This window comes from Ranitomeya imitator, chromosome 1 (assembly GCF_032444005.1).
Source record: "Ranitomeya imitator isolate aRanImi1 chromosome 1, aRanImi1.pri, whole genome shotgun sequence".
Lineage (NCBI taxonomy): Eukaryota > Metazoa > Chordata > Amphibia > Anura > Dendrobatidae > Ranitomeya > Ranitomeya imitator.
This window is the reverse complement of record NC_091282.1, coordinates 725,142,530-725,159,714: the sequence shown is the minus strand read 5'-3', so window position 1 is coordinate 725,159,714 and position 17,185 is coordinate 725,142,530. Positions and strand designations below refer to the sequence as shown.

Sequence of the window (17,185 nt, the reverse complement as noted above, 5' to 3'; positions counted from 1 at the left end):
ATACCAGAACATTTATATGTACCTGCATCTATATATACCCATACAGTGGTTGCAGAATAAGTATACATTGTTAAACATATATAACAAAGACAGTAAACAATAGCAAAGAATATCAATAGAATCCATTCATGGTGATAATGGAATAAGATAACTTAGTGTCGCCACATGGGAGCACAAAAGGACCACAGAAAGGTAAAAGGGGTTGTCCGGACTTGCGCTACTACTGTCCTATCTGCATGATAGGTCATCAATAGCAGATCAGTTAGGATCCAACAGCCAGCACACCCATCAATCAGCTGTTCCTTGCTTCGGCCGGATGTAAACACCATGAAAGGAGTTGCAATCCAAGTGTAAAGCCTGCTGTCGGCCATTTCCGACTTCTGTAGCACAACTCCTATTCTTTTGCATAAAAGCTGTGCTGCAGTAATTAGTACTGGCAAGAAGCAGCTGCTACGCTTTGATTGGAGCTGCGCTCAGTAGCTCTGTTTAAAGTGTTTACATGAGGCCAGTGCTGACGAAAAAAAAAAGCTGATCGGTTGGGGTGCTGGGTGTCAGATCCCCACCAATCTGCTATAGATTACTTATCATGTATATTGGTCGGCAATACCATATGACCAAACAAAATGAATTTATCGACCTAGTAATCAAAACTAAAGTAAAAGAACAATCCCATAGGTCAAGTAACCCAGTAGATGTTGTATTGATGAGGAAATGTGGAAGAGCAGGTTTAGGGTATGTGCACACGTTGCAGATTTCCTGCAGAACTGCAGCTTTTTTTCCCATGCAGAAACGCTGCAGATCTGCAAGTAATTTACAGTACAATGTAAATCAATGGGGAAAAAAATGCTGTGCTAATGGTGCGGAAAAATCTGCACAGAAAACGCAGCAGATTCAAAAAAGGACCATGTCAATTCTTTGTGCAGATCTGCTGCGTTTCTGCACCCATTCCATAAGAGAAATCTGAAGGGGTAAAAAAAAGGAAGAAATCAGCACAAAAATCTGCAACGTGTGCACATACCAAAAGAAGGCGCAAATTCTGACCTGCGTTTTCTGCCAAGAAATTCAGAATCTGCACAGAAAATTCCACAGTCAAATCTGCAACGTGTGCTCATAGCCTTAAAGAAGTATTCCCATCTCATACATTTCTGGTACATCCACAGAATATGTCATAAATGTATGGTAGATGTGGATCCCACCAATGAGGAAGAACGAGACCCTAACAGATGCTGCTGCCAGTGGGAAGGTGGTTAGAATTGCCATACTAATGAATAGGACTGCAGACCGCCTGTCCACTGACAATGGTGCATGTACGGGTCCTATTCTTGAGCATAGTCTTGTAGTGCCCCCATGTGGCAGTACTGAGTTACCAAGACAGTGTCAGTGGATTATGAATTTCTTGAGTGTTATTTCTCTATTACCCCATTTTTTTCTCAACCATTTGTCATACTGCCTCTGGACAGAAACAAAAATGTTTCCATTCACTGATAGCAAATACATATCCTGAAACACTGAGTAATTCACAACAAAATTATTATGCAAAGCTTAAGCGTTATTATAAAAAAAAACAACAACAAAAAACAACAAAAAATAGAAAACCTTTAACATCCACCTTGGAGCCAAATATTCAATATTGTACTATAGAGATTTATTTATCAGCAAATTTTACCATAGGGAAGGGTGTGTGTGTATGTGTGTGTCTGGAATTGGCATCTGCACCATCGCAGCTACAGCCACAAAATTTTGCACAGTCACACGTGGATCCCGAGAGTGTCATAGGCTATGTTGTGAGGCGAAATTTTAACCCCGCGCGTTCCAATTCACCAAACAATTTTGCCCCTATCTACATAATGGGGAAAAGGTGAAAGGAAAAGTGTTGGAGGCAAATTGACAGCTGCCAGATGTGTACAAGGGGGACTTAAAGAATGAGAGCGATGGCGCCAAAGAGTATATACCGTACAGTTGCTAAGGTGGGACCCTGACATGGGATTCTTACCACACACGGGGATATGAACACACACACAAAATGCGCCACACACTACCACGTGCTTGAACACATATACCACCCTCAGCACACATTTCACCACATATACACCAACCTCGCCACATAAAAGTCGAAACACAAAAGTCACCGCTCAAAACTTGACACGCGCAAAATTCGCCACATGCAAAACTCGGCTCACGCAAAACTCGCCACACGTGCAAAACTCACCTCATGAACAACTCGCCACATGCAAAACTTGTACACGCGGAAAAATTGCCACATGCACAAAAGTTGCCTCACACAAAACGCACCACACAAAACTCACCACGTGCAAAACTCGCCATGCGCAAAATTTGCTGCACACAACTTGCTACACTAACCTGTCACATGCAACTCGACACACAAAAAGTTGCTACACGCATGTCGCCACACAAAACTCATCTCACAAAAGTCGCTACATGCATGTCGCCACACACAACTCAACACACACAACTTGACACATGAAACTCGCCCTAAAACACACACAGGTCTGGTATTATCCTTCAAAAATAAAAATCTGATTAATAAGCAGACAAACTACAAGAGCAACAAATGTACCATATAGGAAATACAGCAGCTGTCAGTCACATGACCTGTCTATTATGTGTATGTGAGCGCTAATATAAACTGCCAGGGGGGAGGGCTTTCTGTTGGCTGGGGATTTATCAGGCTGCCAATTTAGCTTACAAATACTGAGGTATAAATACTGACCAAATAACGTGTGAACGCGGTCTAATACAGGAGGAGATGACATACAGGTACATACTATACACAGGAGGAGATGACATACAGGTATATACTATATACAGGGGAGATGACTTACAGGTATATACTACATACAGGAGATGACATATAGGTATATACTATATATAGGAGATGACACACTGGTATATACTATATATAGGAGATGACACTGGTATATCTATAACGCTAGGAGCGTCACTCTGTCCGAAGCCTTTATAGACTGCGCAAGCGCAATCGCAGGCGCAGTCTGGGCCTCACAGAGTGACGCTCCCAGGAGATCGCGGTATGCGTAAACACTGAACGCACACCGCGATCTCCACCAGAGAGTCAGAGACCGCCAGGAGGGTAAGTATATTCACCTGTCCCCCCTTCCAGCGCTGCGTGCCGCTCCGTCTCCCGGGTCCTCTGCTGTGACGTTCCCAGTTCAGAGGGCGCGATGACGCGCTTAATGCGCGCCGGCGCCGCCCTCTGACTGAACAGTCACAGCCAGAGGAGCCGGAAGATGGCGGCGCGCAGCGCTGGAACGGGACAGACAGGTGAATATAGCAAGTGCTGGAGGCCTGAGCTAGCGGTGACTCCGGCACCTGACCCCCACAGCGCGCCGGTGTCCCCGCCTGCTCAGGCCCCCCAGCACTCGGCGCCCGGCGACCATAGGTGAGTATGGTATTTTTTTATTTTTTTATATATGGCAGTAGCATACGGGGCATATATAATGGAGCATCTTATGGGGGGCATATAATACAATGGTGGCGCAGGATGGGAGCAGCACATGACAGAACGGGCGCAGGATGGCAGCAGTACATGACAGAACGGGCGCAGGATGGCAGCAGCACATGACAGAACGGGCGCAGGATGGTAGCAGCACATGACAGAACGGGGGCGCAGGATGGCAGCAGTACATGACAGAACGGGCGCAGGATGGTAGCAGGACATGACAGAACGGGGGCGCAGGATGGCAGCAGCACATGACAGAATGGGGGCACAAGATGGGAGCAGCACATGACAGAACGGGGGCGCAGGATGGGAGCAGCACATGACAGAATGGGGGCGCAAGATGGGAGCATCACATGACAGAACGGGGGCACAGGATGGCAGCAGCACATGACAGAACGGGCGCAGGACGGGAGCAGCACATGACAGAACGGGGGCGCAGGATGGAAGCAGCACATGACAGAACAGGGGCGCAGGATGGGAGCAGCACATGACAGAACGGGGGCGCAGGATGGCAGCAGCACATGACAGAACGGGGGCGCAGGATGGCAGCAGCACATGACAGAACGGGCGCAAGATGGGAGCAGCACATGACAGAACGGGCGCAGGATGGGAGCAGCACATGACAGAACAGGGGCGCAGGATGGGAGCAGCACATGAAAGAACGGGGGCACAGGATGGGAGCAGCACATGACAGAACGGGGGCGCAGGATGGGAACAGCACATGACAGAACGGGGGCGCAGGATGGCAGCAGCACATGACAGAACGGGGGCGCAGGATGGCAGCAGCACATGACAGAACGGGCGCAGGATGGGAGCAGCACATGACAGAACAGGGGCGCCAGGCCTCGACCAATCAGCACGGGCACAGCGACGATGATGTCATAAAGGACGTAGACATCCCGCGTCTCTGATTGGTCGAGGCCGCCAGACCTCGACCAATCAGCAACGGGCACAGCGACGATGTCATAAAGGACGTAGAAATCCCACGTTTCTGATTCAGCGACGGGCACAGTATCGACGTAGATGTCATAATGGTTGTCATGGCGACGATGATGTCATAAAGGTTGCCTCGACCAATCAGCGACGGGCACAATCTGCCGCGAATTCTGGAATCATCATTGTCCATATACTACGGGGACATGCATATTCAAGAATACCCGATGCGTTAGAATCGGGCCACAATCTAGTATACTATATATAGGAGATGACACACTGGTATATACTATATATAGGAGATGACACACTGGTATATACTATATATAGGAGATGACAGACTGGTATATACTATATATATATAGGAGATGACACACTGGTATATACTATATTCAGGGGAGATGACACCCACATATATACTATATACAGGAGGAGATGACATACAGGTACATACTATATACAGGAGGAGATGACACACAGGTATATACTATATACAGGAGAAGATGACATACAGGTATATACTATATATAGGAGGAGATGACATACAGGTATATACTGTATACAGGAGGAGATGACACGTATATACTATATACAGGAGGAGATTACATACAGGTATATACTATATACAGGAGGATATGACATACAGGTATATACTATATACAGGAGGAGATGACATACCGGTATATACTATATAGAGGAGATGACATACAGGTATATACTATATACAGAAGGAGATGACATACAGGTATATACTATATATAGGAGACGGCATACAGCTATATACTATATACAGGGGAGATGACACAGGTACATACTATATACGGGGAGATGACAGGTACATACTATATACAGGGGAGATGACACAGGTATATATATATATATATATATATATATATATATATATATATATATATATACATACAGGGGAGATGACACAGGTATATACTATATACAGGGGAGATGACACACAGGTACATACTATATACAGGGGAGATGACACACAGGTATATACTATACACATGAGCAGATGACACACAGGTATATACTATATACAGGAGGAGATGGCACACAGGTATATACTATATACAGGAGATGACACACGTATATACTATATACAGGGGGAGATGCCATACAAGTACATACTATATACAGGGGAGATGACACACAGGTATATACTATATAAAGGAGGAGATGACTTACAGGTATATACTATATACAGGAGGAGACGACATACAGGTATATACTATATACAGGAGGAGATGACTTACAGGTATATACTATATACAGGAGATGACATACAGGTATATACTATAGCAGTTGAGATGACACAGGTATATACTATATACAGGAGGAGATGACTTACAGGTATATACTATATACAGGAGGAGAGGACATACAGGTATATACTATATAAAAAGAGGAGATGACACATGGGTATATACAGGAGGAGATGACATACAGCAGGTATATACTACATACAGGGGAGATGACATACAGGTATATACTATATACAGATGACATACAGGTATATACTATATATAGGAGCAGATGACATACAGGTATATACTATATACAGAAGGAGATGACATACAGGTATATACTATATACAGGAGGAGATGACACAGGTATATACAATATACAGGAGATGACATACAGGTATTTACTATTTACAGGGGAGATGACATACAGGTATATACTATATACAGGGGATATGACACACAGATATATACTATATACAGGAGAGATGACACAGGTATATACTATATAGAGGAGGAGATGACATACAGGTACATACTATATACAGGAGGAGATGACATACAGGTATATACTATATACAGGAGGAGATGACAGGTATATACAATATACAGGAGATGACATACAGGTATTTACTATTTACAGGGGAGATGACATACAGGTATATACTATATATAAGGGAGATGATAAACGTATATATTGAGGGGAAAATGAGAGGTGTGACGTGAAAATGAGAGGTGTAAGGTGAAAATGAAAAGGTGTGAGTGCAAAATGAGAGGAGTGAGGGAAAATAGTGGAGTGATCAGAAAATGACAGATGTGAGGTCGAAATGTCAATTGGTAGGGGGGAATGAGAGGAGTGAGGGGGGAATGAGAGGAGTGAGGGGAAAATAAGAGAAGTGAGGGGGGAAATGAGAGAAGTGAGGTGTTAAATGAGAGGGGTGATGGGAAAATAAGAGTAGTGAGGTGCTATAACTAACCACAGATATTTACTATGCCCAGGCAACGCCGGGCTCTTCAGCTAGTAACACATAAAACCCCTTTGCAATCTTGATCCGTTTTAAGTATACAGCACCGATGTGATGCCACGTTTCCCATCATGCCCCACTCACTGTGCTGACCAGTCCCTTGTGGATGTTGGTGATACTGCAGATGAGGTTGAGAAAAGCTGTCAGGAGAGGGTAGGGAGATTTCTTTCCTGCCAGACTGAGCGGCGGTTTTCCTCCAGCGCAGCTCAACGTCACCATACTGCTTACAGACTCCGGCAATGGCGAGCAGGACAGTGGATTGGAAACTGCAGAGCAAGACCTTACAAGAATAACGGAGTAAGAATTAAAATGATGTTTTGAGAAATTTAATGCATAATCACAGGTTATTAGTTATATGCAGAAAACTGCTAAAAACAGGGAAAAATGCCTTTAGAAACGCCATTACAGTATACATCTTCACCTACAGTATAGCAACAGTGCGAGGCGACCATCATCACCATTTAATGCTAGCTTTCATTCCACTTGCACTGCTTTATAAATTCCTGCAAATAGTGCAAATCATTTAAGGCGTATGTACACTAGATTATGTCCTGAACCTAAAAGGAACAATTCTAATATTGATAACATGGAATCATTATTTACACCAGTGCGACCCAACCTTTTTCTATTATTACACGTAACTGCTTAACAGAAACTACTATACATTTATACAACATTTTTTCAGTTCCTTTTTGCAAACAAACATCACAATAAACATAACAAGGCACTTGTGCCTTTATAGCAACCTGTGATTCGATTCATGCTACCCAGACCACAGGCATCATGAATCAGAACATGGCTGCATGATGGAATATTTTTCTCTTTTTTTTTTTTTAAGGCTTTAAAATTTAATTTTAACTTTATAATACAACTAATAAACACTAGCAACTATTAACGTCATATAAAATGATGTAATAAGTATAATACATTTTCATTGAAATCACTTCAGTAAGACCATGGAAGGTCATTTAACTCCTTTCTGACATTTGTCTAATCTGCCCCTGTGGCTATCTAATCAGGGACGTATTATTACTGCATCCGCGCATAAGGGCTTTGTGCAGGCGACTGCCACTGGGTGTCAGCTGATTCTGAACTAAAGGTACCGTCACACTAAGCGACGCTGCGATACCGACAACGATGTCGATCTCTGCAGCGTCGCTGTTTGGTCGCTGGAGAGCTGTCACACAGACAGCTCTCCAGCGACCAACGATGCCGGTAACCAGGGTAAACATCGGGTTACTAAGCGCAGGGCCGCGCTTAGTAACCCGATGTTTACCCTGGTTACCATCGTAACAGTAAAAAAAAAAAAAACACTACATACTTACCTTCCGCTGTCTGTCCCAGGCGCTGTGCTTTCCTGCACTGGCTGTGAGCACAGCGGCCGGAAAGCAGAGCGGTGACGTCACCGCTGTGCTTTCCGGCTGGCCGGCGCTCACAGCCAGTGCAGAGAAGCACAGCGGAGGACAGACAGCGGAACGTAAGTATGTAGTGTTTTGTTTTGTTTTTCTTTACTTTTACGCTGGTAACCAGGGTAAACATCGGGTTACTAAGCGCGGCCCTGCGCTTAGTAACCCAATGTTTACCCTGGTTACCAGTGAATACATCGCTGAATCGGCGTCACACACGCCGATTCAGCGATGTCTGCAGGAGGTCCAGCGACGAAATAAAGTGCTGGACTTTCTGCGGCGACCAACGACATCACAGCAGGATCCTGATCGCTGCTGCATGTCAAACACAACGATATCGCTAGCCAGGACGCTGCAACGTCACGGATCGCTAGCGATATCGTTCAGTGTGACGGTACCTTAAGCGGTCATGCACTTTCACCCCCAAAATGCTGCAAAGTGATCACAGCATTCCAGGAGCCGGGAGTGGGTCCCAATAGTTGCCATAACGACATCCGGGTCACCAGAGCTAGGAAACTTGCTGATCATGCGCAATGCATGATCAGCAACTTTCTCTGTCAGTTTGTAAAGCACAGGGATGCTTCTGCATACCCATACTATACAAGCGATCAGCCTGCAAAATATGATCGTCCCATATTGGGACTAAGTAAAGATATATATATATATATATATATATATATATATATATATATATATATATATATATATATATATATATATATATATATATATATATATATTTATTTATTTTTTTTTAAATAATAGTAAAATAATAAAAAAATTATAACAAAAGATATCGTATCTATAAATAAATATTTATATGGAAAAAAAAAACAATAGAAGTACACATATTTGGTATTGACGACCCAACCTATAAAACTGTCCCACTAGTTAACCCTTTTAGTGAACACTAGGGTTGAGTGACATTTACTTTTATAGGATCGGGTCGGGTTTCACGAAACCCGACTTTTTCAAAAGTCGGGTCGAGTGAAATCGGCCGATCCTATAAAAAAGTCGGGGTCGGCCGAAACCTGAAACCCAATGCAGTGCATTGGGTTTCCATGGTTCCCAGGGTCTGAAGGAGCGGAAACTCTCCTTCAGGCCCTGCGATCCATATTTTAGTGTAAAATAAAGAATTAAAATAAAAAATATCGCAATACTTACCCTCTGACGCGCCCTGGTACTAACCGGGAACCTTCCTTCCTTAGAATCAGCCTTCCAGGACCTTGCGGTGACGTCGCGGCTTGTGATTGGCCGCGCGGCCGCCCATGTGACCGCTCGCGCGACCAATCACAAGCCGTGACGTCACCGAAGGTCCTGGAAGGGCTGATTCTTAGGAAGGAAGGCTGCCGGAAAGAAGCAGGGCGCGTCCGAGGGTGAGTATATTCCTATTAGGTATATACTCACCCTCGGACGCGCCCTGCTTCTTTCCGGCAGCCTTCCTTCCTAAGAATCAGCCCTTCCAGGACCTTCGGTGACGTAGCGGTGACGTCGCGGCTTGTGATTGGCCGCGCGAGCGGTCACATGGGCGGCCGCGCGGCCAATCACAAGCCGCGACGTCACCGCGACGTCACCGCAAGGTCCTGGAAGGCTGATTCTAAGGAAGGAAGGTTCCCGGTTAGTACCAGGGCGCGTCAGAGAGTAAGTATTGCGATATTTTTTATTTTAATTCTTTATTTTACACTTAAATCTGAATTCCGATACCAATTCTCGATATCTTAAACATATCGGGAATCGGTATCGGAATTCCGATTCTAGATTCAAAAGATCGCCGACTTCATGGCCGACCCCACACAGAAGTCGGGTCGGGTTTCATGAAACCCGACCTTGCCAAAAGTCGGCGACTTTTGAAAATTTTCGACCCGTTTCGCTCAACCCTAGTGAACACCATAAAAAATAATAAAAAACAGGGCAAAAAACAATGCTTTAATCATCACACCAACGAACAAAAAGTGGAATAAAATGCAATACAAAAACGGATACAAATAAACATGGTATCGCTGAAAACGTCAACGTATCCTGCAAAAAACAAGCCGCCATACAGGCGCAGCAGCGGAAAAATAAAAAGTTATAGCTCTCAGAATAAAGTGATGCAAAAATAATTCCTTTTTCTATAATAGTTTATATCATGTACAAGTGGCAAAACATAAAAAATGAGGTATCGCTGTATTTGCACTGACACGAAGACTAAAACTGCCTTATCAATTTTAATCACACACAGAACGGCATAACCCCTTCCCCACCCCCCAGAAAAAAGAAAAAAAAATCCAGAATTTTTTTTTTTGCTCATTCTGCCTCCCAAAAATCAGAATAGAAAGCAATCAAAAAACGTCATGCGCCAGAAAATGTTACCAATAAAAACGTCAACTTGTCCCACAAAAAACACGCCCTCACATGACTTTGTGGGTCAAAATATGGAAAAATGATAGCTCTCAAAATGTGGTGATGCAAAAAATAGTTTTTGCAATAAAAAGCATCTTTTAGTGCGTGACTTCAGCCAAACATAAAAACCCGATATAAATCTGTAATCGCACTGACCCAAAGAATAAGTCACCTAATCAATTATACCGCATGAGGAATGGAGTAAAAAGTTAATAAAACCAATTCTTCACCTGCTGTTGATTTTTTCATTCTGCCTCTAAAAGATAAGGCTCGGGGCACATTTATCCTGTGCTCTACGCTGAGCACTTGCACTGGGGTTTCCGTGTAAATCTCTGAAATATTGAAATATGTGATTCAGACGGTACGTCTGGCAGAAGATTCCCTATAATGAGGCAGATGGAGGCACTGTGGACACCGTCTGACCTGTGATCTGGTGGCGTCTTTCATTTTATGATTGCATAAAAGTGCTGTCGGCCACAGTTTTGTGCACTTTTGAAAAGGACACCGCTGAACAGAGGCCAGACAGAGTCCAGAGTAACACTGCTGCCTCATTATAGTGAATGGATCACTCAGGGTTTCATCTGAATCAAGTCACTCAGAGATTTTGATGGAAGCCCCAAAGTAAGTGCTCAGTGTAGAGCGTTGGATAAATGTAATCCCAAACGTTATGTAAAATATACCCAATAAAAGCTTCAACTCAATCCACAAAGTAAGCAAGTCCTCATTCAGGTCTGTCATCTGTTAACGGAAATACAGGAATTTTTGTGTACTCACTGTAAAATCCTTTTCTCCGAGCCACTCATTGGGGGACACAGGACCATGGGTGTTATGCTGCTGCCACTAAGCAAACACAAAAAGATTAGCTCTTCTTCTGCAGTATACACCCAGACACTGGCTTCAGCTGAATCAGTTCCGTGACAAAGCAGTAGGAAATCAAGAACATTATATAAGAGTATAAAAACGTCAAACCAAAGAACATACTCAAGCCGTCAGGCCAACTATGTGGGTGTTGTGTCCCCCAATGAGTAGCTCGGAGAAAAGGATTTTACAGTGAGTACACAAAAATCCCTGTTTCTCCTTTGTCTAATTGGGGGACACAGGACCATGGGATATCCTAAAGCAGTCCCTGGGTGGGGAACCGACAGAAAAGAACAAACCCCATGCACCAGCTGCCTAGAAATGTGTTACCACCTTCTCAAGCCCACATCTGCAGAAGCCTGAGTGTGAATGTTGTAGTGCTTTGAGAAGGTGTGCAGACTGGACCAAGTTGCAGCCTTGCAAATCTGTTCTGCCAACGCCTGGTGCCAAATGGCTCAGGATGCTGGGATAGGCTTGCCTCTGACACTCTTGAATAGCCGAGCAAATCCACCTGGCTATTGTGGACTTTGAAGCAGCGAGTCCCTTCTTGTGACCCTCAAGAAGAACGAATAAGGCATCCGTCTTACGGAAGGATGCCGTCAGAGAAACATACTGTTTGAGAGCCCTCACCAGATCCAGAGTGTGAAGAGCCTTTTCAAAACGGTGTACTGGTGCTGGGCAAAACGAGGGCAGGACAATGTCCTTGTTAAGGTGAAAAGAAACCACCTTAGGCAAGAAGGACAGGAACGGCCTGAGAATGACCTTGTCCTGGTTGAAAACTAGGAAAGGGGCTTGACAGGAAAGAGCGACCAGCTCGGATACCCACCTGATTGATGTCACTGTGACAAGGAAGGCAACTTTCCATGAAAAGTGAGTCAAAGAGACGTCCTGCAGAGGCGCAAAAGGAGCCTCCTGTAGAATACCCAGGACCAAGTTAAGATCCCACACATCCAACAGCCTTCTATAGGGGAGTATCACGTGGGAGACCCCTGAATTAAAGTTGTCACCTGCAGATTGGAAGCTATCCTTCATTGGAACAAAACTGATAAGGCGGAGATCTGACCTTTGAGGGAGGTAAGCGCTAGGCCTGAATCTAGACCAGTCTGACGAAACTCCAAATGGTGGGGATGGAGAAGACAAGGGGAGAACGACTGTGGTCTCTGCACCATGCAAAAAAAGCCTTCCAGGTGCGGTGATAGATACGTACTTGGGAAAATCCAGCTTTGGTTAAGATCCAGGATTCAACAGCCAAGCCGTTAAACACAAGGCCTCCGAATTCTAGTGGCAAATCGGGCCCTGAGAGATCAAATCTGGTTAATCCAGTAGTTGCCAGGGAGCATCGACAACAAGCTGTACTAACTCCACGTACGACACCCGGCACGGCCAGTCCGGAGCGACTAGGATCACTGGAACTCCTTCTGCCTTGATCTTCCTGATGACCCTCGGCAGAAATGGAAGTGTGAGAAACACGTACGGAAGACAAAACGGACTCCACGGAAGGACCAGGGCATCCGACACAATGGCCTCTGGATCTCGGGACCGAGCTATGAACTCTGGCACCTAGGCGTTTAGTCTTGATGCCATCAGAGCTACGTCCAGAGTCCCCCAGCGATAACAGATCTGTTGGAAGACCTCCAGATGAAGTGACCACTCTCCCAAGGTAAGACCCTGACGGCTGAGGAAGTCTGCAGCCCAGTTTTCCACGTCCGGGATGTGAACTGCAGAGATGACTGAGTGGTTCTTCTCGGCCCAGCGGAGAATGTGTTACACCTCGTGCATTGTCACCATGCTGTGTGTGCCCCCTAGAAAGGATATCTGCTGAGCTCGGACAGGGGAAAACTTGATTAAGTTTATCAGCCAGCCCAGGCGAGAATGTGTATCCAAAGTGATACGGATGCACTCCACGCAAGCTTGGAAAGACGGGCCCTCGATTAGGAGGTCGTCTAAGTATGTCAAAACGACCAAGCCCTGAGAGTGTATAATGGACATGACGGCTGACATGACCTTTGTGAACGCTCTTAGGGGCAGTTGCGAGGCCGAAGGGCAAAGCTGTGAACTGGAAATGTTCCTCGTGGACAGCGAAGCGCAGGAACTTCTGGGGAGGGGGAAAAAATTGGGATATGAAGGTAAGCATTCTGGATATCGATGGATGCTAGAAACTCTGCCTTCTCCATCGAAGTGATGACAGAACGGAGGGACTCCGTCCTGAAGTGCCGGACCTTGACAAACTTGTTTAGGCTAGGTTCACATCGTGTTAGGGCATTCTGTTTAACGGATCCTTTTCAAAGCGACATTAACGCTATGTAACGGATCCGTTAACACTCCCATAGATTCCAATTAGCAGAACGCATCCTAACGCATGCCAAAATCGGCATGCGTTAGCGATGGTCCGTTACTTTGTGACGCACCTTCGAACGCAGACTACCGCGTTTTCGGGTACGTTACGGCTAATGCACAGCGACCGGAAGCGTTCGCTGTGCATTGAACTCTATTGCTAACACATGCCGACGCAATGCAACCATGCGTTAGCACATACGTTAGCGCGATCGCAAAATAGGGATTTTTGTGTACTCACCGTAAAATCCTTTTCTCCGAGCCACTCATGGGGGGACACAGAACCATGGGTGTTATGCTGCTGTCACTAGGAGGCTGACACTAAGTTGAGACAAAAAAAATTTAGCTTCTCCCCTCCAGTATACACCCTCATGCTGGCTTCCAGAGACCCAGTTCAGTGTAAAAGCAGTAGGAGATTATTAACAACATATAACATAATATTAGAGTACAACATGACAGAGTAAGCAAAGAGCCAAAAACAAACGAGCCATAAGGCTAACAGGGTGGGAGCTGTGTCTCCCAATGAGTGGCTTGGAGAAAAGGATTTTACGGTGAGTACACAAAAATCCCTATTTCTCCTTCGCCACATTGGGTGACACAGACCCATGGGACGTCCCAAAGCAGTCACTGGGTGGGGAACAATACAACCAAATAACTCCGTGACCCAACTGACTATAAATGTGCAGCAGCCGCTTGCAGAACACGTCTGCCAAGGGCCACATCCGCAGAAGATTGAGTGTGGACATTGTAGTGCTACGTGAAGGTATGCAGGCTGGACCATGTTGCGGCCTTGCAAACCTGCTCTGCCGAAGCCTGGTGCCGAATGGCCCAGAAAGCACCCACTGACTGTGTTGAGTGTGCCCTAATCCCTGCCGGGATAGGTCTGCCCCTGACCCGATAAGATTCTTGAATAGCTGAACGGATCCATCTGGCTATCGTGGCTTTAGAAGCGGTTAAACCCTTTCTGTGACCCTCTGGGAGCACAAAGATGGAGTCCGATTTGCGGAAGGGGGCAGTTTTAGAAACATACCTCCTGAGGGCTCTTACCACGTCCAAGGTGTGAAGGGTCTTTTCAACCCTATGTCTTGGCTGTGGGCAGAAGGAGGGAAGAACGATGTCTTCATTAAGGTGGAAGGATGAAACCACCTTGGGAAGAAAAGACGGAGATGGACATAGGACTACTTTGTCCTGGTGGAAGGAAAGGAAGGGCGCCCGGCAGGAGAGGGCGGCCAACTCTGAGACTCGCCTGATAGAGGTAACTGCCACAAGGAAGGCGACCTTCTAGGAGAGGACAATCAGCGAGACATCCTGCAGAGGTTCAAAAGCAGACTCCTGAAGAACACTCAGGACCAAATTGAGATCCCAGGTCTCTAACGGCATTCTATAGGGGGGGTACTACGTGGGAGACCCCCTGAACGAAAGTCCTAACTTGCAGGTTAGCAGCAATCTTATGTTGGAACAACACGGATAATGCCGAGATCTGACCCTTGAGAGAGCTGAGCGACAGACCGGAATCCAAGCCGGACTGGAGAAATTCAAGAATGGAGGGAATAGAAAAGGCAAGAGGACGTCCACAGAGCCTGCACCATGAGAAGAAGGCTTTCCAGGTACGGTGATAAATGCGAGCGGAAGACGTCTTGCGAGCGCTTATCATGGTGGCAATGACTTGCTGGGAGAAACCAGCTTGAGTTAGTATCCAGGTTTCAACAGCCACGCCGTTAAACGTAGGGACCCTGAGCTCTGGTGGTAGATCGGCCCTTGGCGAAGCAGATCTGGGCGATCTGGTAGCAGCCAGGGAAGGTCGGATACGAGCTGAACGAGCTCACGGTACCACGCGCGACGTGGCTAGTCTGGGGCAACTAGGATAGGTTCCATCTTGATTTTTCGGATTACCTTCGGTAGTAAAGGAAGTGGAGGAAACACGTACAGGAGATGGAACTGATGCCATGGGAATATCAGTGCATCCACCCTGATGGCTTGAGGATCCCGAGAACGCGCTATGAAGTTGGGAACCTTTATATTCAGTCTGGACGCCATCAGATCCACGTCCGGAGTCCCCCAGCGAAGACAAATCTGTTGGAAGACCTCCGGATGGAGTTCCCACTCCCCCGAGGTGAAACCCTGACGGCTGAGAAAATCCGCCACCCAGTTCTAGACACCTGGAATGTGCACTGCAGAAATGGTGGAGTGGCTGTGCTCGGCCCAGCGGAGAATGAGACCTCCCGCATCGCCGCCCTGCTGCGGGTACCCCCCTGATGGTTTATGTACGCCACAGCTGTGACGTCTGATTGAATTCGAATTGGGTGACCCGCAAGGAGGAAGTGGAAACGTCTCAGGGCAAATCTGATCGCTCGAATCTCCAAGATGTTTATCGGAAGTCTCGACTCCCGAATCGTGTAACGTCCCTGGACAGTGTGGTGGCGAAATACTGTTCCCCAACCGAGGAGACTGGCGTCGGTAGTTACACCAGCCAGTGAATTGGGAGAAAAGACCTTCCCTGGCTGAGAGAAGACTCCAAAGTCCATCATTTGAGTGCTTGCCTGATCCGCAGGGGCAGAGGACATGGCCAATCGACGGATAAGGGACTCCTGTCCCAATTGTCCAGCAGAGCATGTTATAAGGGGCGGAGATGCAGTTGGGCGAAGGGAACCGCTTCCATTGCGGCCACTATTTTCCCCAGGATCCTCATGGCAAACCGAATGGAATGAGGAAAGGGACGACAAAGTGTCCGGGTTCCCTGCTGAAGTGCTTGGGCCTTGGACCGAGGAAGCAGAACTAGCCCCTTGGACGTGTCCAGGGTCATGCCTAGGAAGGAGATTCGTCGGGATGGAATAGGAGAGGACTTGTCCAAGTTGATTAGCCAGCCCAGGCATGAAAGGGTATCCAAGGTAATGTGGACGCTTGCTTCGCAGGCATGATAGGACAGGCCTTTGATCAGGAGGTCGTCTAAGTATGGCAACACGACCACTCCTCGGGCCGTGAATTGAAAATGGTCCTCTTGAATGGCAAAACGCAGGAACCTTTAATGTGGCGGAAAGGCTGGGATACGGAGATAAGCATCTTTGATGTCTATTGATGCTAGAAATCCTCCTCTCTCCATTGAGGAGATGACTGACCGGAGAGATTGCATGCTGAAGTGCCGGACCTTTACATACTTGTTTAGGAGCTTTAGATCCAAAATGGGGAGCACCGTTCCATCCATTTTTGGAACGACAAAGAGGTTTGAGTAAAAACCTCTGAATCTCTCGTGTTCTGGAACCGGAACAATTACCCCGTTTCGGCGGAGAGACTGGATGGCGTGGTGAAGCATGCGAGACTGAGCTCCTGAGCTTGGAAGACGAGAGGGAAAAAACCGTGCTGGAGGGGAGGCGGAAAATTCTATTTTGTAACCAGAAGACACCAGGTCTCTGACCCATTCGTCGTGAATGACGGAAAGCCAGATCTGTTCAAAGAGAAGTAGGCGTCCGCCTACTTTGGTTGTGTCGACCGGAAGACTCCCCGAGTCATTGTGAA

The 17,185-nt window shown here is 46.3% G+C and overlaps 1 protein-coding gene across 1 annotated transcript in view; it reads right to left on the bottom strand.

Moving 5' to 3' along the window:
- Positions 1-17,185, bottom strand: part of RPAP1 (RNA polymerase II associated protein 1) — a 151,172-nt gene that overhangs the window by 18,222 nt on the left and 115,765 nt on the right. Inside the window, exon 19 of the mRNA XM_069732537.1 lies at positions 6,777-6,972. Within this exon, the coding sequence (XP_069588638.1) occupies positions 6,777-6,972 (196 nt within the window). The remainder of the gene's footprint in view (positions 1-6,776; positions 6,973-17,185) is intronic.